Below are 23,619 nucleotides of genomic sequence, written 5' to 3'. Positions count from 1 at the left end.
CTTTTTAAAATGCGAAAGGAAACTACTTTCTACTTTTTCCCAAAAGCTACTTTCTACTTTTTATCTTCTGCACTGAATGGTTGGTTATTTAGTGATCTTCTAATTCCATACTTTTCATCATACCACACAAATTGATGAAACTAAATACAACATCAAATAAAAATAAATGAACCCAAAATATCTTTCCCTTAATTTTCTTTTTCTAGGATTTTGTTTGAAGAAGAAATCATAGTAGAAGATTTCTGTTTTTGTTCAAGAATATCAGAGAGACTTATAATTACTGAGAGAGAAAAAAACTTCACTTCATGATTGGTTATGTAAATCAACCAATATGCGGTTCTGACGTTGGGATCACCATTTATTTAACTCACTCCTTTCTTCTTTTTCAAGGGTTTTTATTTAAGAGAAAACCCTCTATATTCTCTCCTCTTTCTTTTGGTGGGAAAAAATGGTTATTGCCATCTTTGGGAAATTTATTTAAGTGTAATGATGTGTGATAATGAAACTTTGGTGTGGTGTTTGGTTTGGCCCAGGCGCCTCTACTCTCTTTTAGACAGGCCACCATATAACTTGGGTTGAACAATGTTGTTATGACCCTGGGTACCTAATCTAAAAGGCCACGAGACACTGTTTCAGCCCGCACTGACTGATACATATTGAGAAATTTTTTTGCTCATAGAAAAGTTAATCTGGGATTTTACATAATCCGTGAAATTCCGGATTGATCAATAACAAGACACGGTATGTATTGAGGGTATCCCCAACATACTAAACAATACCCACATTAGGAAAGAATTCAGTACACATGGCGTCCTGTGATTGGTCTAATCTATTTAAGATTCTTTGATATCCGAATTATCTTTTCTAAGGGTAAAAAATTTCTCTATATGAACATGTATAAAAGCATTAGGTTTTAGACCAACATGATTTCTATAGAATTCACCAATCAGACTGATTTGGGTTGTGGACCTACATCAAATATTGTGCCACATGATCAGTGAGTTGGAGTATGCCATGTTGCATTTTCTTATAGGATCGTAAGGACAAAAACTCAAACTTAGCTTTGGGGGCACGCCATGATCGACATTTCGTGTTGGAACCTTATAATGATTTCAAGTTTTCAACTACAACTCCATGAATAAGATGTTGGAGTTTCATTTTAGAAGAGTTGATGCTGAAAGTGAAAATAGGTATAATTTCTTTGGACTATCTTGGACAAAAGAAATTGGGTCCACTATATTCATAAGTTTAGGCCCACCATTTTAGTGGTTATTGAAGATTTTCCCAAATAGGAAAAAAAAGAAAAAATCACATTTTATGTGGATAAGCATCTATTTCATGATTGTTTTGAGTTTTTATAGTGGGACCCTTGCTTGCTATTTTCCTTTTTGAGGTTATTTGGGCGTTTACGTGTCAAATTTTAAGGGGTCATATGAAAGGGTATTCTCGTCAAATCACCTAATAAATACCCGCCCTTTCTGTGGCTGAGTTTCATTTCAACTGCTGAACTCGCACTCCCATGTCTCTTCCCCTTCAAGACTTCAACACCAATCCAACAACACTTTGGGTTTCATGGCCGGCACGAGCACCTTATCTCCGCACGTGTCCGGTCCTACGTTTGATATCTCAAGGAACAACAGCATCACAGCTCAAATCAATAGAACCCTAAGAATCTCGATGAAGATCAACGGCTGTAGTGGCCGCAGTTCCCACTCTGGACTCGCCTTAGCCGAGGGTCCCTCCTGTATCTTCGTCGGACCTATTGAGACCGCAAGCAAAGATACCCTAGAAGCCCTTTATCGTCAAGTATGTTCTTGTTCATCTTCCACTGCTAAATTAGGGATTTTGAATTCTAGATTTTTCATTCAAGGAGAAATAAAATAATCGATTTTTATTTGTTTCCGGGTAGGCACGCGATGCGTACTACAGTGGGAAACCTTTGATTGTTGATGACATGTTCGATAAAGTAGAGGTAATAATGCACTTGAACTTTTCTTGTAAATTGTAATTGACATTTGGATGAATTTTTTCTAATTTATGTATTTTAAAACAATGGGGGAACAGCTGAAATTGCGGTGGTATGGTTCGAAATCTGTCGTAAAGTATCCTCGTTGTAGCCTTAGGCGACACTCGACCTATGCAGATGCTGAGGTAATTCTCTTTTGAATGATGAATTACATAGAGAAACCATGAACGAAAACTTACACTCATACCGAATATTTGGTTCTTCAATCCTCACATAACATTGGTGACAATCTTAGTGGGTTCATTGGCCAGCTCAAAAATCTGGCTCGGCTATCCTGTCCTACCTAGCCTAGCCAGGCGAAACAAATAAAGAAAAAAATCTATTCAACAAGCAAAAGAAAAGAGAGTGGGATTCAAACCCTCGATACTTTGTTGTTCAGAACTACCAGAGCTATCAACTACTCTGCCATCTCTCCAAAAGACAATCTCCCTGAATAGAACATGGTCATATGATCATACCAGTACTATCTATAGAAACATCCAATATGTGAATTTGGATCCAGTACAGCATGCCCGTTTGTTTTGTGAAGTAAATCAAAATTCAATTGCATGTCCAAATAAAATCAAGCAGTAATAAGTCCTATAGGGTCACTGGGTTAATTGTCAAATACCTCCATAATTCATTTTATTACAATTTTTTAGTACTTAAAAGCAACTGGTTTATTGGGAGAGAAGCTTCTCTCAGAGTCTGGTAACTCATTTATTAACAAATCGCCATTACCGTGGAACATGTTTGTGTTAACATTTCATTGCAAAGTCGCCTCATTGAACGTTCTCTCTTTTTTCCCAATTAATTTTTTTTTTTTTTCATATGTAAGTTATAGCTTTGGATTAGAAGATTAAGATCCTCTGTTTAGTTTGATTTTGTCCTATGAGCCTATGGCCCCACCAGTTGATGTTGTGGATTATGAGTTGCTGGGCAACATATGATGTATGAGCTTGGGCTCATCAAAATAGATCTCAAGTTCATTGTGACTTCTTGTCAACAGAATCTCATCACTATCATTTATGGCCCCTCAACGCAGTCTTGTTCCTTAATTCTATTAAAGGTCATATCTTTTGTTAATATGTGTTTCTAGATCTTTTCGCATTACATTAATTTCAAATATTTTCTTGGTTAATTCCCTTTACGTACTACATAGGAGCGCTATTTTTTACTCGACTTGAAGATTGAAAATGACTGGGTGTAGGGCAGGAAGATCCTTCACAGGTTTTGGCGTTAGCAAGCGTCTGGATCTTATTACTCACTTTTGGCGGTTTAGCCTTTCTAGTGCCTACCATCTACACAATTGTCTTGGCTTATCAGGATGCATTCAACTCAAGACTTTACTCAAACAACACAGTATCTGCATCAGAATTTCTTGCGACGGTGAACAGAATTCTCCTCATGACAATGGGGTCTGTGATTGGTTTCCCCATTGCATTAGCCTCTGGTAACAATATTCATTCAATTTCCTCAATCTTGCTCATCTTGGGCCTATAATTCTATGCAGTGTGGTGCTTTATGCAAGATATGAGTCTTTCACATGACTACCATAGGTTGAAGCAGTCTTCCTGGCCATTTATGTATGATCTGAAACAATGAGAGAGCTGTTATTGGCATCACAACTTTTGCTAATTACACCCCAATTTCTTAAATTATTTATCACACCTTAGCTAAAGATTAAAACACACCATTGAAGCACAGCAAAAGCTTGGCTCAATTTATTTCCTCAATGTTACAAAGCATTATAACACATTCAAACAACTTCAATGATTTTTTACAGTTAGGGGCACTGGAAGAGTATTTTAAATTTCTTCGTTTATCTTGGTTCATATGGCTTAATAAAATATCAGATGCTAATGTAAGCATCATCTTGACATTCTCGTGAACCATTATATGAAAGTAAACATATTCTTCCAGGATGTCTTTAACTTTTCATGGGAAATAGAATTATGTTAGTTGATGAAATAATTTCTATTTGCCATCTTAGAGGGTTGTATGGTACTACATTGGGTGAGTGGATGCAGCTCATGGAATAGTGCTGCAGTCATAGTAGGTGGAACATAGATCAGTGAATCATGCTTATCCAACTTGATTTTTACAATTTTTTTTTTTTTTGCATTCTTCTACTTGTACAACCTACCATAAAGCTGAAAACTACCCTTGGTTGTAAGCAATTGGATACATGAATAATGGTTGGAAAGGGCCTATGACCTTGATTACTGTAAAATTAAATTACCAGAGGGTTCATTACATTAGATTTCTTTTGGCAAGTTTCAGAAACTAGGTTGGGCCATGTTGGTAGTTGACCCTATCAACTCTGATTTTCTCTGAACCAAGTATTATGTTTTGTGCATTTCCATCAATTTGTTATGGATATGGCCGTATCATGTGGGACCTGTGTTTTTATTATGATCTGAATGTTATCACTTGACCATCACTATTGACAGTTGGAGCGCTTAAGGGATTGTGGAGGAATGACTTGGTGGCATTGAAGGGGGCATGCCCAAATTGCGGGGAGGAGGTATAATATGATAAATCACTGTTCTTATTGGTTTAAGGGTTTCCAAAATCTTTTTTTCTAATAATTGTCAACCTATTTCTTCATTCATGTTTAGCACAAAAAAAAAAATTTCAAGGCATCCCATTAGATGCTACTTTACTTAGCATTTCTTTTCAGGTCTTTGCATTTGTGGGGACAGATCAATCTAATCAATCTCTCCATAGAACAGACTGCCATGTTTGTGAAAGCTTTCTGGAATTCCGTCCCAAGGTCGAGGTAATGTTGTTCTGCTTCTGTTTCTTACCTCCAAATATTTTTGCTTAACTGAACTAATATAGAGCCTATTTTGCTTGCACTAATCATTCTTAATCGAAGTTAAAGTGAAAATAGTTTTTTTTATTGGATTCTTTTATAGGCACTGAATAATAATAATTGCGCCATTTGGTACTTCCTTTGTTTTGAGAAATCTTTAGGAAATTACCATCATCAACAAAAGTGACCCTTTATGTGGCGCCCCGCCAAACGCTAACACAAATCCCAAGGTACTAGGTGGCACCTCGAAATTTCGGCATGGTCTCCTCTATTTATGTTAGCGTTTCACGGAACTCAAACCTGATAAACCAATTTATAACAAAACCTGTATATAAAAATGTAGATACAGGAAAATAACAGCGGAAGACTAATTACATCTAACATGTAAGTAGATCAGAGTGCGGAAGATTTATCAATATACAGGCTTACCAAAACACTCTCACTCTAATAGAGGCCTAAACTCTCAAATCCAAAAACTACATACATCCTGGATGAAACTGACAACACTAAGGGATGTGGTCCTAGTGCTCACCAGGCAATAAAATCTGATCGTCGATCTGATCGACCAGATACTCCTCAATTACTGCCTCTACGCCTGCCTCGACAGCTGCAAGTGCTGAAACTAAAAAAAATAGGAAGGAAAGGGTGAGTAACAATGGTTACCCAGTAAGTCCACAGCCAATTCCTACTAATAACCCTTCCTAAGCATGATCGAATAAAGCATACTGAACATTTTAATACATGCAAGGTTTTACAAGATAAAATACGATCAACTGGTACATATAGCCAGGGATGAGCAACTAAACAGTTTAAAAATTACACATAACATCAATTATCCATACTCATTATACATTTTCCATTTTATGCAAATAATGTTGACAACATTAAAATAATAGACATGCTTCTCAGTTTGTAATTCGAAATATAACAACAGATACATAATACAAATGGTGGAGTATTGGAATTAAAGAGTTGGGATTCACGACTGGATCGCTCCCAGTCGGGACATGATGTTACAATTTCTCTCTGGCTTTTAGTTCCTGATTTTGTGGCCGGTCGCTGCACTTACCACATTGGTGACCATTTATCCGGCTCAGGCTGGCCGTTTGACGTGACCGTAAGCAATGGGTCTCTTTTCGATGTGTCAGAACGTTCTACTACTACTAGATTGTTAGTGATCACTGACTAATCATCTTCGTCTATGCCTATCGGGCGTGCATGTGATTCCCAAATGACACTCCACTCGTATACGACCACCTTTACAATACACGTTCACTGGTAAAGATAAGAAATGAATGGACCCGGATTCCAGTTGTGACTCCACTCTCATACGCGTCCCATACCACGTATGAGTTTGGTGGTCCTTACCGTACATCCCAGGATAGTGTACCCCTCCGGATGATGTGACACACTATCCCTTCAGGCATTCACAAATCCTTTAACAGCTCACAAAATAGCTACGTACATATATGATTTTTCATTTAAAACAAAAGAGAAATTAACAGAACAGGGTTGAGAACGAATATCCAGTTCCTACCATGCAACCGTGGCCAATCGGCCTAAAATAAATAACAGTACTCAGCGCAAGCGCTAACATAATCGGAAATAAACATGCAACCCTTTCATTAATAACCTGGATATCCTTTCACCAACCTACACACAACATACAATGTAAAACGCAGACATCACCTCTCGGGTGTGATTCTGACATTTTACTGTTCATTCCCTTTTCCCATTCTCTCAACATTCTCATTTTTCATCCTTTCAAATCAACCATTCATTTTCAATCTTTCAAAGTCATTCTTTTGGTCTTTCCATTGAAAACCTCCGAAGTTTATTCAAAAACAAGGTCCCAGCGATGCTCAGGACCAAAGCTGTTAAAAATAGAGAAAGCTGGTGAAAATTTGGCTAAGTGTCAGAAACTCAATTTTTCAAAGTTCTCGAAATTGAAAACGGGTTTTTCGAAATGAAAGTCTCGATCATGAGATTCGACACCATATAGTTTTTGTAATCTAATTCAAAGAAACGCGAAAGTTATTTCATTTTGAAAACTTGCCGAAAACGTCGAAAATTACGTTTTGTTCTTTAAACCAAAATTCGGATTTTGATCCTTTGAGATTTGGATCTTAAAACCATTCCCATTGTTCCGAAATGGGGGGTAAAACCTTAATTTCATTAAAGAACTTAAAGTAAATGGACATTTACTTAAATGTTTTTAATAAAATAAAGGGTGGAAAATAGTGTATAAGGTGTGAGGAGGTCAAGCCAAGAGTCAGAACACTGTTCTGATCAAAACTGTGTCTGTCGGTGGCTGTCGGTGGTAGAACCAGGATTCTGTCGGTGGAACCGACATATTGGTCATCGGCAGATGTCGGTGGGACCGACGGTCCTGCCGACAGAACAAAATTTTCGGGTGCTTCTTGATTTTGTTGGCGGCAGAAGCAACATTCTGTCGGTGGGACCGACAGAATGCCTTCGGTAGGTGCCGGTGGCACCGACCCTTCCCACCCACAGCCTGAACCTTACTCGAACCTTCGAGTTTTCGATCCATGTTTCGGATTCTTCTTCCATTCTTCGAATCATTCAACCCACCCACGATTTTGTTATCAAAATTCGATAAAACATAAACAAAACACCTACTTCTACCATGAATTTGAAATCAAACACCAATTTCTACGATTCAAAAGCAAACAATAAGTTTTGTTTCCAAAACCCTAAATGCACATTGAGAAATCTAAAGTTACCAATAGAAATTGAAAGTCCCCTACTTGTTTGTGAACGCCACGGGTACAAGCTAGCACTACAACTCAAGGTTGGATGGCTCAAGAGTCGAGGTTGGGCTGACTTGGATGCGAAACGAGCGAGGGTTTGCAAGGTATCCGACAATGACGTTTTCCTTCTCCTCTAAAATGAAGCATAGACCTATCTCCTAACTTGATGAAGCCCTCGGACGGAAGATGTGGAGGTTTACTCGAGCTACCCGGCTGGTTTTGATGGAGGATGGAGAAAACAAACAAGAATGAACAACCAAAGGTGGTGAAGTTGTAGCCCTCGTCGTGGCCGACAACTTTGCCTTCTTCGTCGAGGTTCAACTCGGCTTCGTTCGCGCACAAACTTGACGGAAATGGGTCGAAACCCTAGGGTGGAGAAGTGGCAATCGTTTGGGGTTTTCTTAGAGAAGAAGAGGAAAATGAAATAAAAGAAATCAGATCCCTTTTTATAATAAAGCTGAGGGGCATACTTGTAATTTCCCCCTTATTTCTAGTTTCGATCGTAACTTAACTATTCGGACTCGGAAAACGACAAACGAATATACCATTTCGAATAATTTTTCGATTCGGATCTAATGGTGTCATCAAATCTTTTCAATTCTCGCTCTAACGAAATTCTACTGTTTTGGGTCCCACTTAACACGAAATTCGAGGATTCTATAACTTCTCTATCCGAATTCGAATTCGGACTTGCTTACAGGCTAATGTATATATTTCGATCCTTTTGAATCTAATGGCGAAGTCGATTTTCCTCAAAATTAATCATAGCAATATTCGAGTATTTTACTCTAAATCTCTCCTTCGACATTTTCTTCCAAATCTCACCATTTAATTTCCTCGAGATATGAGTTGAAAATCCGGGGTGTTACACTTTATCATAATCAATCTTGATCTCAATGGGTTCAGTGAAAAGTGATTCGTTTTGATCAATGACTAATAAGCATATATGCTTTAGGACATTAGGTTTCAATGCCTCCCAATAGAGGATCCTTGAATTTGGCATGCTACAGCTTTTCATCTATTTTTATGAGTCTACCAAAAATCAGGTGTGAGAGTTCCTTCTGTACGAAGCATTTCTATGTACAAAAGGTTGAGAAGATTTATGTGGTGATTTCAAGTTTTGAACTATTGAGTAAGTGCTTTAGAATTAAATGACAAAGCTGTTTTATCGTCTCTAGAAACATTACAGAAAAGGTAGGTTTTGCTTCCTAAAATCTTTTCTATTGCTTTAAAGAAGATCGCATCCAAAGATTGGCGCGGGGGGGGGGGGGGGGGGGGGATTCCCTATTCTTCTAAGAGTGAAAGCATTCATCTCCTTTTTCGAATAAAATTCTTTGGAACAATCATCTCATTCATAGAACTCAGCTAAATAGTCATGCCATGCATCAAAGACACGAAAACAAGATGTAATGTGCCATTTATTCACCGGGTGATAGGAACATCACCGCCTAGTTGTCACTTTTTCTGGCCTCTTGGATATTTTAGGAGATTCTTAGGCTTGGAAAGGTTAGGAAGTAGGGGAACTCAACAATTTGTTTATACTGTTATAGACTTCAAGAGTCACAAATGTCTGTATCAGAATATTGTTGCCTCACTTATCCCAAACTTAGCTTAACTCCATGGTAATCAACTTTGACTGTGTTGTACATTGCTAACATCACTTGAATCTTGAGTAATTAGTCAAGCCACTTACATGATTGATTTCTTTTTCATATAATATATATATATAGGTGGCATATTGTAGGGTTGAACCATGGTTAGTATTGTGTTCAAGCATGCTCGTTATCATCCTTAATGATTACTAGCTGACTGATAAGACACAAATGATCTAAATTTATAGAATCTTTAAACATGGGGGTATTTCTATTCTCTGGATATTTGTGATCATTTGACATAATTCCATCACTTTAAAGGTGAAAAAAATCTTGAATCTTCTCAAAATTGAGGAAAATTTCTGTGTTAGAAGATTTTTCTGTGTATACATGGATCTTTCATCCTCCATATCACTTGTATTTGAATATCGTATGTGTTATAAAGGTCAAATAGCATGTGTCAGGTATCACACTATATTTTCTAGTTGGTTCAAACTTGGAGATTGAATTTACTTAAACTACCCACAAGTGCATCTATTACTTTAGGACTTAGATAAGCTTAGAATCTGCGGATTGCGGGATCTTCAGTGTTGGAACAAGCAAAAAATAATTTAATTTTGTCGTGTATGAGCTCTACCCACCCAGGCCTCATTTATCAATGTTCAAGACAAGTCTTTTTAACATTCATTTTATTTGGTGAATGGGTCTTTCGTGCAGCAATCGAATGCAAGACCCAAGAAACGATGGGTCTATGGCCGCATTTATCTGGTCCGGAAAAAGAGAACAAACCGACTCCAAAGATGGATGTAGGAGCCTCGGAGGGATATTTTGCTATGGCCGATAACCTGATTTTTGGGATCTCTTGGCTTATGTACAGCAGTCTCATTCTTTTCCTCTCCTTAGCAAAATGTATTATTGACATAAAACCACATCTAATCAGGTGTAGACGCCATGTTGGAATCTAACTGATTGAGCCATTTTGTATGCCAGATCTAATTTGAGATAATTTTTTGGCCATTATAAACAAGAAGTAAAGGGTCATAAAATAAGCGAAAAAGGGCATGTTCGATACCTTGAATCTTTTATTAAGTTGAGTGTGCGTGCATGGAAATATCAACCAATAAGAATAGTCCACATGGATTGTAAATTCAAACTAAAAAGATCAGAGTTGAAAAAGTCTGAGATACCCCGTGAGAATAAATTGAATTGCACGATCCAAATTCCAAACTCATGCAACATGACCCAACTCTTAATTCCCGTGAATTAAAGAAACTTAAAGGAACAAATAAATTTTCATTATTAAGGTCTTCCAAAAATTAATTTCTAACTTGAGCATCAGAGAGGTGGTTTTGCAAGAAACAACACCTTCATTTATCATCTGAGTTGAGTCGACTCAAAATTCACAATTCTTGATAAGTTTCATCGAGTAAATATCATTGAAGTTCGTGTGATTAGATCAAGGCCTCACATTATCTATTACAGATTTATTTAATTTTCAGAATTAAATTATTAGAAAGAAAAAAAAATATTAAGTGTGGCTAACCCGATTAGTTTGTCACTTATAAGCCAAGAAAACTCCACGGTTTCCTTAAGTTGCAAGCTTCCTAATTACCTTCCCCATCCGTAAGAATCTAAAATCTGAATCTTAAGATACGAGTGGATGCCTTTCTTTTTCTTTTTCTTTTTTTAACTTTATAAATATCTTCAAACATAAAAGAAATTGCGTAAACAGCGCCACAATAGAGCTCACTCTTCGTCACGTGGGACAGCTAGCGTGCGTGACAAAGCCAAGCTAGCCCACTTAGTCATCACGTGGGTTATTCCCCTGTAAGGGTAACCGTTGTTAGATGTAACTTATGATTTGATCTCACCAATAATGCAATTCTCACTAAACATACCTATATGTTTTGCCAACTCATACTATATAATTATTTAGGGGCTTAAATCATCCTTGAGTCCAAATTGATGATAAATTACTATTGGGGTAAAATTAGTAGAATGCATGCAAGTGAAAATGAAAATGCAAATCACATTCACCGAAAGATTATTATAAGTTTTAATGAATCATATAAATTTAAAAAAAAAAAAAAAAAATCCATGATAGATTTTTATGAATTTAAAGTGGACAAAAGAAAAGAGAGCGAATAGGAGTTGAAGATGACAACTTAACTGAGTAATCAGTAAGGCATGTGGAGAGTTGATCCCACTATATAGGTTCGAAATCTGTCGAACTCAGTTTCACATTGGCCACTAACACCTTGCTTGCCTTATTCTATTTCAATTTTGATTGAATAAGTGTCCAAAATCAATTAGGGTATAATTGAATTATTTTATTTAATAATTTGATATGTATTATAATAATTAGCATGGGTTGTGCTTTTCTCCTATCAATTAAGAGTCGTAACCAAACTCAAGTTTGGTAGGAAAAAATATCTAGAGTTCTAACCCTATGTATAGAGGGTCGTCGTCCCTACTCTCCACGCTACTTGCATTTTATTTTATTTTCTATTTTTGCTAATCTCTAAATGTTATACATAAGGATTGGGGTAAATCTCTCTCTCTCTCTCTCATATTGTTGAAGAATCAACTTCCAAATATTAAGGTTTTTCTCCTTTAGACTTAAGGAGTAATATTTGCAATTGAAAGATATAATTCTCCCCCCTCCCTCCTCCCTCCTACCTCCTCCCTCCTCCCTTTGCCTTTCTTTGATTAGAACAAAGATTTGTTATTTTGGAATTTATGTGCTAAGCTGATGAACCAACGGTAATGTGCCATGAAGATGCCAACTTAACAAGTTGGTAAGACATGGGATCTTATGTTCGACTCCCTTGGAACCCAAGTTCATGATTACTTTCAAAAAAAAAAATTGGCATGATGCCATGCCTATTAGAAAAACAAGAAAAATCCAATCATTTAAACCTCTCAGAAAGTTTCTCGCCTAATTTTTTTACCGCTAATCAATCACTTTCGTTTTTTTCCAATACCCGTGGTGCCAATGCCATTGGTTCATCAGCTTAGCACATAAATTTCGAAATAACAAATCTTTATTTTGATCAAGGAAAAGGAGAGTGGGAATTATAAGAAAATAAAGAAGGAGTGGGAGAAATAAAGGAAGAAAAAGAGAGAGGAAGAGATAACAGACCCAGTATAAATAAAAAAAATGAAAAGGGGGAGAGAAGAAGGTGGGAAAGAAAAGAAAACAATGTAAGAAAAAAGATGGAAAGGGGGAGAAGGAGTGTATAGAAAGATAGCACTGCCACCAGCTTTTTTTATTTATCTCCATGGCCTTATTAGCCTATCAGAGTAAAAAAAATGTTTTGGAGTAATTTGAGTAGAGTAAATTGATAATTATCTAGACCCCAAGGAAGATTACAAACATCATTTTAGAATCCATAAGTAAAACTCCTCATCCCTCCCTTTGTGCAATCAACTTAATAGTCTCGATACCAAAATGATAGTTGGGCTCACTTTAATAACGATCATCGAATGATGATTTAATTAGAAAACCTACATATTGACATACATTTAAATGAAACATAGACACCACTATTGAATGTTGACACATGCTCATCTTGCTAAAAACTTATATTAAGTGCTTAAACCTAAAAAATCCATATGCAACTATAATCATTCGATTGGATTGATATAGGCAAGTTGTTATATAATCAAGAATTTTAGAAATCTTCATAAAAATGAGTAATGAAGACGAAAATACATAATTTTTTTTTATTTTATTTAATATATATTAACTTTATCACCCTTCATCAAATTGTGATTATAGGACCAAGAAGATTAAAGATGAGAGTAGAAATTATCATTAAAAAAACAGAAAGAAAATTGAAGTTGGAAGAAAATCTAAACATGAAAAAGAAAAGAGAAGAAAAATCATAATAGAGAGGTAGTAAAAAAAAAAATAGGGAAGATATTTGATGTCTTTATTCTTCATTGGAGGGCTAAAAAAGTGGTAATAGGGAGAGAGAGAAAAAAAAAAAAGATGTCTGGCGTGAGAGAAGTTGTTCGAGTCATATGGCCAAGAAAACTAAATCTGTTAGGAATCTCGTCCAAATCAAAGTCGCTAGATCGGCACTGTCGCTATTATTTTTTTTTGGTGTAGTTCACATCACATCATATAAATGTAACAAAAAGGAATCTATGGGATCTAAAGCTCACGGGATCATGTATTCATGTTAATTACAAATTAGATTCCTAGTTAGTTTTTTTTTTTTTTTTTCTTCTTCGAATCATTCACCATGAGCTATGCCTTAACAAAGGAATGATCAAAATTATGATTAATAGTTGAAGATTTGTTGATATTTTTCACTAGTATCTCGAGAAAAAGTATCTACAATTCTTATATGCTTTTGTTGGGGCGTGCAATGTGAGGTCCAATCTTAAAGTCACTTCAGTAATATTTTTATAATAATGAAATTTAATAATAAATATAAATCATTCCACCAATAGTCTCTTAGTGAGGTTGGTGGGCAATTGAATTTGCCACGTGGTACTATCAGGAGGAGGGACATCAACCTCTTTATATGAAAAACAGCAAATCCGCACTGATAACGTGTCGGTCTTCGAAAGCGACTGAAATTAAAAGCGATGAACATCGAAATTCACACCAAACCAACCAGCGATAGGAGAGGAATCTCAAGGAAGTTGTGAAGCATCAACTTTATATTAGACGGTTGGATGGATGATCATCTAGGTAAGAGAGGAATCTCAAGGAAACTCCATCGGTATGGGTTAGGGACGACGTTCTACCTGATCCTAGGTTCACACTAATCATTAAAGAATTTCTCTTAGATCTATTCCTCACGTGCTTACAAGTTACAACTGTATTTAAACATATAGTTGAGGTGCGAGATTATCCCCCTGGTTTTCTGACTAAATTACGAAACCACCCTCTTCCATTGCTGCTTTTTTTTTTTCATTAAATTTTTTTTTTTTTTGTGGTAATTTAACAATATTCTTTGCAAAATTTAGATTTACCCATTGCAAAACACTAGATCATATTAATCTTTTTAACTAAAAGTCAACATTTATTTATGAAAAATGCTGAAGTGAACTCATAGATTGACCTCATTTTGCACTTTCTTTACATGGAGATGTGTACGAAGCAAAAAAAAATTTCATCAAGATACGAGTGAAAAACGTTCATGGTTTTGTGCCCACCTCCATGTTAGGAAAGTGCGAACTCCAGCATGTCATTTCTTTTTTTATTTTTATTTTTTTATGAATTAACAAATAAAATTTTAATTTGATTCAAAACGTCTTTAAAAAAATCACTAAATAAAAAATTTGAATAGAATACAAATTTCACCATTAAATCATCAATAAAAGTAACTTTTGATTAGGGAATATATAGTAAATCTAATCTTAGATCGTGAATAAAGTAAATCTAATGTCACCACTTTCATAAAGAGATATTTCTAACGAGTTGGGAACCAATGACTTGTGAGAAAACACATACTTGGATAGTGCAAACACGGAATTCCACAACTAATATTCATATGTATATTGATAATGCACATTTCAAAAATACTTATCTTAAGGACAATTCCTATCTGTTGGATTGACCCCAAACTAAATTATATAAATTTTTTTTTTTTTTTTTATTTATAAAAATTTGGTTAGAGATTTACATTTTACTAGAGATGTTTCAAAATATATACATTTTAACTCTTAGTGCATTCAAGTAGTGCTACGATATCAATGGATTGGATTAGACCTGAATTTCGATGTGTTCCGATTCAATAGCTTTGACTCTGGATCAACATTTTGGATTTCGATAAAGTTTCAATCTGATATCCTATTAGATCGAATCTAGATCAACCATGTCCTAATCCGATAATACTTTTGAAAGTATATAAATTAAATTATATATTTGTTGAAATATATATAATTTATTTAGATTTTATATATAAAAATTGGATTTGGCTCAATCCAACTATTAATGAATCAAATCTAGATCTTAATATTGAGATACCATAAAAATCTAATCTGATACATATAAGATTAGTCCTAAATCCGATTTGATCTTCATTGGATCGATACCAAATTGACCTCAATCTGATCCGGACCCAATCCATTGAAAGTCCTTCTTGACCTTGGCCATGTAAAAAAGAACATGCCCGTTAGATCCATATTTTCTCATGTGGTTTACACAAATATATATATAAAATGTCTAAAATAACCTTGGCCTCAAGAATTTCCAAGACTATTCTGTCATTAGTTTTCGAGGATATTGATGTCCATTTCTTAAACTTCTTCACATTCATCATTTTTTGTCTATCCTGTGCCACGGCACGAAAGTTTAGGTTGGGATCTGAATATTTAATTCGAATATTCTTCTCATTGATACGTGTACGACAAAAGCTATTTACATTAAATAATTAATATGGGATCTGTTTAGTCATTTATGTATGGCTATTATTTAACGAGAAGTTTTAACTTTTCACATCCAATCATCTCTCGAGATTCTCGTCAACAAATCTGAAGACCATCAAAGGTCCACACCATTTCCGTCATTTACATGTAAGAATATGAAATTATTTTCTAGTTTAATATTATTTTTCCTTTTAGGGAAACACAATTTCAAATAGAATTCTTATCGGGTCTCTTTCCGAAACTTTCGCAATTTTGCAAATTTTTTTCCCTCCTTAAGAACCCAACGTTTCCTCCGAAACCATTACGTGCTTATCAGACCAACCAGTAGAATCCTAGAGACTTCCACGTGGCAATATGTAATTCGTCAGTAAGAGGAGTGGATCACCCGAAAGAAGGAACCGGTCTAAGTGGCTTAGATGACTGGCTGTCGTGGGATGACTCTTGGTGTTTACCAGCTGGTCCGGTTAAACGGGTCAAACGTATAAAAGCAGGGGTTTAAGACATGGTTGGCGGTTTTCAGAGGGTTTTGGTGATCACAGAGAGAGAGAGAGAGGGGGGGAGGATAGCGTTCTAAACACTTTTTCTCACAAATGGAGAGAAATTAAAGCGAATTCTGGATTTGCGAGATCTCATTAAAGTCTTCTGCAATTCTCTAATCTTACACTCGCCGGAATTCTGAAGCAATTTCGCCGGATTTAAATCTTTTCGGACCGGTTTCTTCTTTAATTTTGATAAATCCGACCAGGAATCGTTCCTCTGGAGGTAAATCGATCAAATTTCTCTCTTTTTTCATAATTCGACGACCTTGGATTTTTCTTCAGGTTTTATCGATTAAATGTGGAATTTTTTTTATCTAGATTTATTTTGATTCTGTTTTATTCGGTTTCTGATGAATATGATCTGAGGCAGGGTACGTTTTTTTTTTTTAGTGTAGAAGCAATTGAGTTCTAGAAATTTGATTTTTCTCTTGAACTTTGTAGAGATGATTGAGATCTGATCGATCTTAATGTAACTAATTCAAATATTTGAAATTTTATTGAGTGATCTTGGTATTGTAATCTAAATTTTGTTTTCTTTTTTATTTTACACAATTCTGCTTGTTTAAAACTTATTGTTTTGATATCTTCTATCCAAGGTTTTTTTTTTTTAAATCGAAATAAATTTGTAATTTTTTTTCATCAAATTTTCAGAAACTTCACAAAAAAGATATTTGAGATTCAATCATGCGGGATTCTCTTCCACTGATTACCGAAATCTAAGATTCAGAGGTTTTCAAATGTAATAGCTTTCATCTGCTTCTGCTAAAACATTTGCTATTTTGTCATATCGATCATGGATTTTATTTTTTTTATATAAAATCTCTCTCAATCTGAGAACAGTGATAATGCTTTAGAATTGGGAGGATCCTTCATCTGAGGTGAGATTTAAATTTATTTCATCCTCTTGTATAATTCTCATTCTTTGATTGAATTCCTGGTCTTTCGATTCATCTCTTTGGATCCTTCCTGGAGTTTTCAATTTCTTATTGTTTATCTCCGGATCCTCGCAATCTGGAGATAAACCACTGAAACAGATAAATTCCCTTCTATGAAAAATTAAATTTAAATGTCCTAGAGAAATTTTTTGGGTAGCTTCGGATCAGGATTTACCAACTGATTTTTCATGTCATAATGTTTTGCATTCAATTTTGCTTTTTGGCCATTTGTGTGTGTGTGTGTGGAAGGAACTCTTGTGAATGTGGATTTTTTTTTCCTTTTCTTCTTCGTTTTTGCACCTGAGTCATTTAAAAGTCTCAATTCATTGTGAATTCTATTCATTCATCTCTTTGATTTCTTAAAGATAGCATTTTTTGGAGAGAGATATATACCAGTCTTTGTTTTATGCCATTTAACCCCATCCATTACCTTCCAATTATTTTCAAATTGTTGTAGACTTGATTTATTTGTTCTTATTATATGATTGGAATTATGTTCAATATGCACAATTGACAAATTGGAAGCACCTGAACCCTGTCATACCTCATCTTTTTCTACTCACAGGTTTTCATTCTCAACATCTGCAAACTAAAGCAATGGATGAGTGGTGTACTTCTTGGATTTATGGATATTGAAATGGATCTAAGAATGCTAGTTCTCTGTGCTTCGTGAGTCTTTATATTTGGTATGCGTCTCTAAAATATGGTGTTGCAGAAGAGATTAGACTATGGATTCAATGGCTACCAGGTTCCTGCTATACCCAAAGCTTCCAGATCATCAAGGGTAACTATTATGTCAGTTGTTCCAATTTTCTCTGTTTTCCTGAATAATATTTTAAAATTACTAATTCTTTCTTACTTGTTTTACGTGAAGGGTTCACATAAAAGGAAAGTTGAGGACAATCACATGGGTGCATTTGAATTGCTGGCTACTGTAGCTGGTAAACTATTACTGGAGAGGGAAACTCCCCCAGCATCTAGTAATGTATCTGCTGGAAGAGCTCAGCGTAAGATTGTTGAAAATATCATTAAACAGGAACAAGAAGAAGAAGAGAAACCACTAAAATTAGTAACTTGTGATAAAGGCAGCTGTGATGCAAGTTCAGGACCAGCTTCTGTAATAGTTAATTCTGATCTTTCAGAGAAGGTTGGCTGTGTTAAGGAGTCTGTGATTGATAAATGCAGGAATGATTTTGGACTTTTTCCCTGCAAAACAGAGAGTGATTGTTCTGGTCGTGGGGAATCTTACAAAGGAAATGTACAGGATACTATACCTGATACTTGTAGTTCAGGGGATCCAATGGAATTGGATTCTAAACGTCCTGCACTTGTCAGCTCAGACAGTAGTGTCGAGGTGCCTTTGTGCAGGGATCCCATTCCTCGAGGCCCTTTTCCAAGGTTTCAGGATGATGTAAAGGTAGATAGTAGAGATGATGACGAAAACTCGTATGGGTGCACCCAAACTTGCACGGTAACTTCGAAGTCCTTTAGGGTACTTTCACATACCGGAGATCGAAGGATAAAAAAATTGTTGGCATCAAAATATTGGAAAGTAGCACCAAAATTGAAGGGTGGGGAACTTTCTAACAGTGGTAAGTTGCTTTCTTTTTTGTTAATATCGGCTCCCCACGCTTATTAGTTGCTATTTCATCGAATTTGATGTCAATGATGTCTGAAATGAATTGGAGTTTTTTACTGATTTTTCTAGATGGGGATATGAAGCCTGTTTTCAGCAACAGGAATGCCCGTTATACACACCAAAGATCTCAGAGGAATTCTCCTTTTAAGAGGAGGAAGCAAAGCTCAGTATCAACATCTAACCGAGGTATTAGTAGTGAAGGCATTTATAGTTCACCCAAGAAGGACATCAACACAATTGAAATTGGTTCAGGTGCAACACCAGATAGAGGTCAATTTATGTCTTATTTTATTTTTTATACTTTATTTTTCCTGGTTATCTGTAGTTTTTGCTAAATAATTGTGGCTCATTTGTACAGCAAGTGGGGCATCATCTTCAGTGGATAGCCAAGAATCATCCTTACGATCGAGTGATTCTCATGGTAGGACTTCCTTTGATGAATTGATGTATTTGTGCTTATCGTCTTAATTGGATCCTTAATTGAGGGGTTCTTACACACAATGTCTTTCCTTTTACTCAGTGAAGCTCAATATCAAGTCCTTTAGGGTACCAGAATTCTTCATTGAGATTCCTGAAACTGCAACTGTTGGATCACTGAAGGTATATGACCATCCAATCTTATTTTTAGGATATAGCGCATAGGCTCATTCTACATATTGCATTAGACATGATCAAGTTTAGTGCCTTTGACTAGAAGAAAGTAAATAAGGAGGTTTCAAACTATATTTCACTTTAAAGTTTGAGTGGAAAAAAAGTCTCCAAAATAAATATTCTTTTTTAATACTTATTACCGAAAAATGAGTTTTTGTTTACCATTCATGTTCTGTACCCTGGAAATTAAGTTTGCATATCATTGGTGGTGGAACTGTGGAAGAACTGAAGTAGGCGTTTGGATAGGACTTCTTGGCTACTTCTGACTCTTGCGGGGAGTTAGAAGTCGTTTGGATGCGTTTGTATGAACTACTCCCTCGAAGAGTTACTCCGCGCAAGAACAAGAAATTACTCTTTATGAAGAAGTCAAGAAAACCTATTTCTCAAAACTCTTCTTGCGGGGAGTCAAAATCTAATGGTTCGTTTTACCAAAATACCCTTAACTTTATTAATTTTCTATGAAAATATTTATAATTCATTTGCCGTTAAATCAAACAAAAGAAACATTTATTAATATTAAATATTTTTTTTTTAATTTTGAGTATAATGGATTTAAACACATTATATTAATATTTAATATTTAAAATATTATATTATATTATATTATATTTATAATTAAACACATTATATTAATATTTAATATTTAAAATATTATATTATATTATATTAATATTTATTATATTATATTATATTAATATTTATAGTTAAAATGTCAAAAATAATATAGTTTGAAGGCATATTATGACACTAAAAGACAGTCTGTCAATTTTTTTTTTAATTTTGAGTATAATGGATTTAAACACATTATATTAATATTTAATATTTAAAATATTATATTATATTATAATAATATTTATTATATTATATTATATTAATATTTATAGTTAAAATGTAAAAAACAATATAGTTTGAAGGCATATTATGACACTAAAAGACAGTCTGTCAATTTTTTTTTTAAATATTATGTCATATTATGTCAAAAACAGTCAGTCAAATTTTTTTTAAAATTTTAAGTATAATGGATTTAAACATATTATATTAATATTTAATATTTAAAATATTATATTAATATTTATTATATTATATTATATTAATATTTATAGTTAAAATGTCAAAAACAGTATAGTTTGAAGGCATATTATGACACTAAAAGATAAAAAACAGTAACTGGTATAATATAAGGGTATTCTGGTCTTTTTTCTAGAAGTCATGAAAAGTCAGTATGGTTCCCAAACAGACTTCCAGCACAAAAGTACTTCTGCCAGTACTTCATAAAGTTGATTGCCAAACGCCATTTCTGCACAGAATTACTTTTCCAGCTCCTCCATAGAGTACTTCAGCTTCTGTTCTTTAGAAGAGTAGTTCTGCTCCTGGTATCCAAACAGGCCCGAAGTTTCTTGTCTTTCTAAGGAAACTTTGGGTATTTGGATGGAATATATCTCAAATTTCTCCCGGATGTTTTTAGTACATTTTGTGCATATTTCATTATTTTGGTGCCCCTATAAATGGGATTTTTTTTATTGGGAGCAGCACCAAAATTGTGCAAATCAGACAATCCTGCTAGTCAGTTGTTGTACATATACTTCTACCCCAATCTTTCGCCTTCTTGGGTCTTCTTAACTCCACCCATCTTTTAAGTGAGACATTACTTGTATGTTAACAAATGGGGATGAGTTTGTTGGCCATGGTTGCTGAATCTCTAATTATGTATGCTTATGGTATGTAATTTGTTGTGTAGAGGATGGTAACAGAGGCAGTGACTACTATATTTGGCGAAGGACTACAAGTTGGTTTACTTATTCAGGGGAAGAAGGTCAAGGATGACAACAAAACTCTACTGCAGACTGGAATCTGTCAGGATGATAAGCTGGAGAGTTTGGGTTTTGCATTGGAACCCAACCTGGCAAACACTCCTCCACCTCTATGCCCTGAAGAACCTCCCTTTCTGCGTGCTTGTGAAGCACCTCAGCTGCTAACTAGGTAATCCAAATATGGTCCAAGTTTTCTATAGTTTCCGATATCTGAATGGAACGGAAACACCCTATTGTGTTTAATATGAACCTTTTCATTTGAATGTATATGGTAAATACATATCATTTCAATATGATTATCAAAGTGTCCTTGGAGTACAAAAACTAATACAGAACTAACTATGAAATAGTTTTCTATTATTTCTGACAGACAATCATCAAAATTCACTCCCCATTTGTTTTTTTTGTTTTTTTTGTTTTTTTTAAAACCTATTATCAGGTACCCGATGACTCCAATGACTAATTTGGACAACTCTGTCAAGAGTGACGATGATTCGGTTCCCACTCCCACTGACATGTCGATGGACAAAATCGTACCAGATTCCAGAGCCCTGGTTGTTGTTCCCGCAATGAGTGTGGAAGCATTGGCTGTGGTTCCCTCACACCAAAAATCTAGGCGATCAGAACCTGTTCAGCGCCGAATAAGAAGACCCTTCTCTGTCTCTGAAGTAGAAGCACTTGTTCAAGCCATTGAAAAACTTGGAACTGGAAGGTGTGGGACAGTTACCACTCTCCAATTGAGTGGGATTCTAATTCACACCATATGGAGTTTTAACGCTCTTCTTGTTTTGCAGATGGCGTGATGTTAAACTACGTGCATTTGATAATGCTAAGCATCGTACATTTGTGGACTTGAAGGTATGCAATGATATCTTCATATTTTCATATTTTCATATTTTCATATTTATGTGCCCACAAAGAGATCTAAGAGAACGGTTGCTTTACCCAGTAACTACGCTTCTACCACCTCACAGTATTTACATGACACTTATTTTCTGTTCTGTTTTTTTACTTTCTTCTAAACTTTTATTAGAAGACTCAAATTAAAAATTGAAACATTTGTAGCAAAACTGACAGTCACTTCCTTGTTCTCAACTAGATTCTCTTAAGTTTTGTAATTTTGTTCCTTTGTGACGGCATTTTTATTTTTCTCCTCTTATAAACTATGACTGTTTTTTGTAGTTCCTTGTCAAATCCTCCACGCGATTAACTATCGTCTAGGATATTCCTTGTGAGGCCCTGAATGGAAAGCTTAGAAACTTTATTCCGAAAATTCCAAAACAGTAATTTTTTTATTTTTTATTTTTGGGTGAAGGAAAAGGAAAAAAAAAATATCTAGATTTTTTATACATGGCCCTAAGTTTTTCTTTTATTCAATAATAGTTAATTAAGTCCTAATAGGTAGGTCCATTAGAGCTCACAGTTGGTAGATTCATCATTGCTTGTATTTCTGGTGAGCTAATAGTTGGTCTTTGCTTTATAAATAAAGCAACTGGTCCCAAGGAATCTTAGGAATTTTAGTCACACACGTTATCCCTTTTAGTAAATGAGATTATCCTCTTGTTCTACTTGTATTTTTATTATATTAAACAACCCTTGAATCTTTCTTTGGGTAGAAAAGCAAAACTGCTTCATAAGTTTCAGCTTTATATTATATTATATATACTCGAAGACAATATAATATAATATTGTGATGGACTTAGAATTAAACTCACATGGTGGTGTGGGTGTGTGTGCAGGATAAGTGGAAAACGTTGGTGCACACAGCAAAAATAGCCCCTCAGCAAAGGAGGGGAGAACCAGTTCCTCAGGAGCTCTTGGACAGGGTCCTATCTGCCCACGCTTACTGGTCTCAAAAACAGCCCAGACAACATGTCAAGCAGCAGACCGAGGGGGGGACAACAGAGCAAATTAAGGGGTAGAGAAATGTATCACTGATTGCTGATTATTCTTTTTTATGTAAAAATTTGATGACAAATGGGGAAACAAGGCAGACAGATAGTTTGTGTAATATTGTTCGTAAAGTCACTCGCAATGTGTTTCATTGTAGATAGGTTGCTGGCACTTGTAAATGATGATGCGTAAAAAGCATGCTAACAGATCTTGTTCTTTTAATTAGATTTGATTCATTTAAGTTCCATTCTTCCAAAAGAATTCTTTTTTTTTTGTTATAATTGATTAATAAGTTTTAAGGTGCATTCTGACATGTCATGTTATCTCTGTAATTGTTCAACATTAATGAAAGAGTAGTGCTACACTAACTTCGTTCGACACTGCATTCAACACTGCACTGATGTGTGATGTGGCAGTGCACAGAGAACCATACATAGACTTCTTTCCTCGAGATTATTTATTTATTTATTTATTTATTTATTTTTCATACTCCAATAGAGTTGAGGCTACCTTAACATGGGTTTCTTCTTTATTGTTGTTAATTGAAATCAGTCAGGGACAGGATTAGGTAGGTTGTT

The 23,619-nt window shown here is 35.1% G+C and overlaps 2 protein-coding genes across 4 annotated transcripts; both read left to right on the top strand.

The window, feature by feature from the left end:
* Positions 1-114: 114 nt before the first annotated feature.
* LOC147399664 (PGR5-like A protein) lies at positions 115-10,266 on the top strand. 2 transcript variants are annotated; one of them, XM_086445120.1, is made up of 7 exons: positions 115-1,806; positions 1,910-1,972; positions 2,065-2,151; positions 3,221-3,458; positions 4,459-4,532; positions 4,689-4,787; positions 9,904-10,266. In XM_086445120.1, exons 1-7 carry the CDS (start codon positions 1,573-1,575, stop codon positions 9,994-9,996), a joined length of 888 nt encoding a protein of 295 aa, XP_086301246.1. In that variant the 5' UTR covers positions 115-1,572; the 3' UTR covers positions 9,997-10,266. The 2 variants fall into 2 exon arrangements, with proteins under 2 accessions (XP_086301246.1, XP_086301247.1); XM_086445121.1 differs by lacking the exon at positions 2,065-2,151.
* A 5,658-nt stretch (positions 10,267-15,924) lies between these two features.
* LOC147399663 (telomere repeat-binding protein 2-like) lies at positions 15,925-23,282 on the top strand. 2 transcript variants are annotated; one of them, XM_086445117.1, is made up of 10 exons: positions 15,925-16,335; positions 17,613-17,831; positions 17,922-18,639; positions 18,756-18,938; positions 19,045-19,107; positions 19,207-19,286; positions 21,076-21,317; positions 21,588-21,860; positions 21,943-22,006; positions 22,888-23,282. In XM_086445117.1, the coding sequence occupies exons 2-10, from the start codon at positions 17,751-17,753 to the stop codon at positions 23,068-23,070; spliced, it is 1,887 nt and encodes a 628-aa protein (XP_086301243.1). In that variant the 5' UTR covers positions 15,925-16,335; positions 17,613-17,750; the 3' UTR covers positions 23,071-23,282. The 2 variants fall into 2 exon arrangements, with proteins under 2 accessions (XP_086301243.1, XP_086301242.1); XM_086445116.1 differs by having other exon boundaries at positions 15,929-16,335; positions 18,756-18,956.
* Positions 23,283-23,619: the final 337 nt, after the last annotated feature.

The sequence above is a fragment of the Akebia trifoliata genome, chromosome 6 (genome assembly GCF_017979445.1).
Source record: "Akebia trifoliata isolate Shusen 1 chromosome 6, ASM1797944v1, whole genome shotgun sequence".
Taxonomy (NCBI): Eukaryota; Viridiplantae; Streptophyta; class Magnoliopsida; order Ranunculales; family Lardizabalaceae; genus Akebia; species Akebia trifoliata.
Note: the sequence above shows the minus strand (reverse complement) of the source record. Positions and strands in the feature narration are given on the sequence as shown.

Coding starts and splice junctions, on each gene's coding strand:
- LOC147399663 (XM_086445116.1), top strand. CDS start 17,751: ATGGTGTTGCAGAAGAGATTAGACTATGGATTCAATGGCTACCAGGTT. Junction 19,108..19,206: donor ACGATCGAGTGATTCTCATG/GTAGGACTTCCT, acceptor CCTTTTACTCAG/TGAAGCTCAATATCAAGTCC. Junction 22,007..22,887: donor GTACATTTGTGGACTTGAAG/GTATGCAATGAT, acceptor GTGTGTGTGCAG/GATAAGTGGAAAACGTTGGT.
- LOC147399664 (XM_086445120.1), top strand. CDS start 1,573: ATGGCCGGCACGAGCACCTTATCTCCGCACGTGTCCGGTCCTACGTTT. Junction 3,459..4,458: donor CCCCATTGCATTAGCCTCTG/GTAACAATATTC, acceptor CACTATTGACAG/TTGGAGCGCTTAAGGGATTG. Junction 4,533..4,688: donor GCCCAAATTGCGGGGAGGAG/GTATAATATGAT, acceptor ATTTCTTTTCAG/GTCTTTGCATTTGTGGGGAC.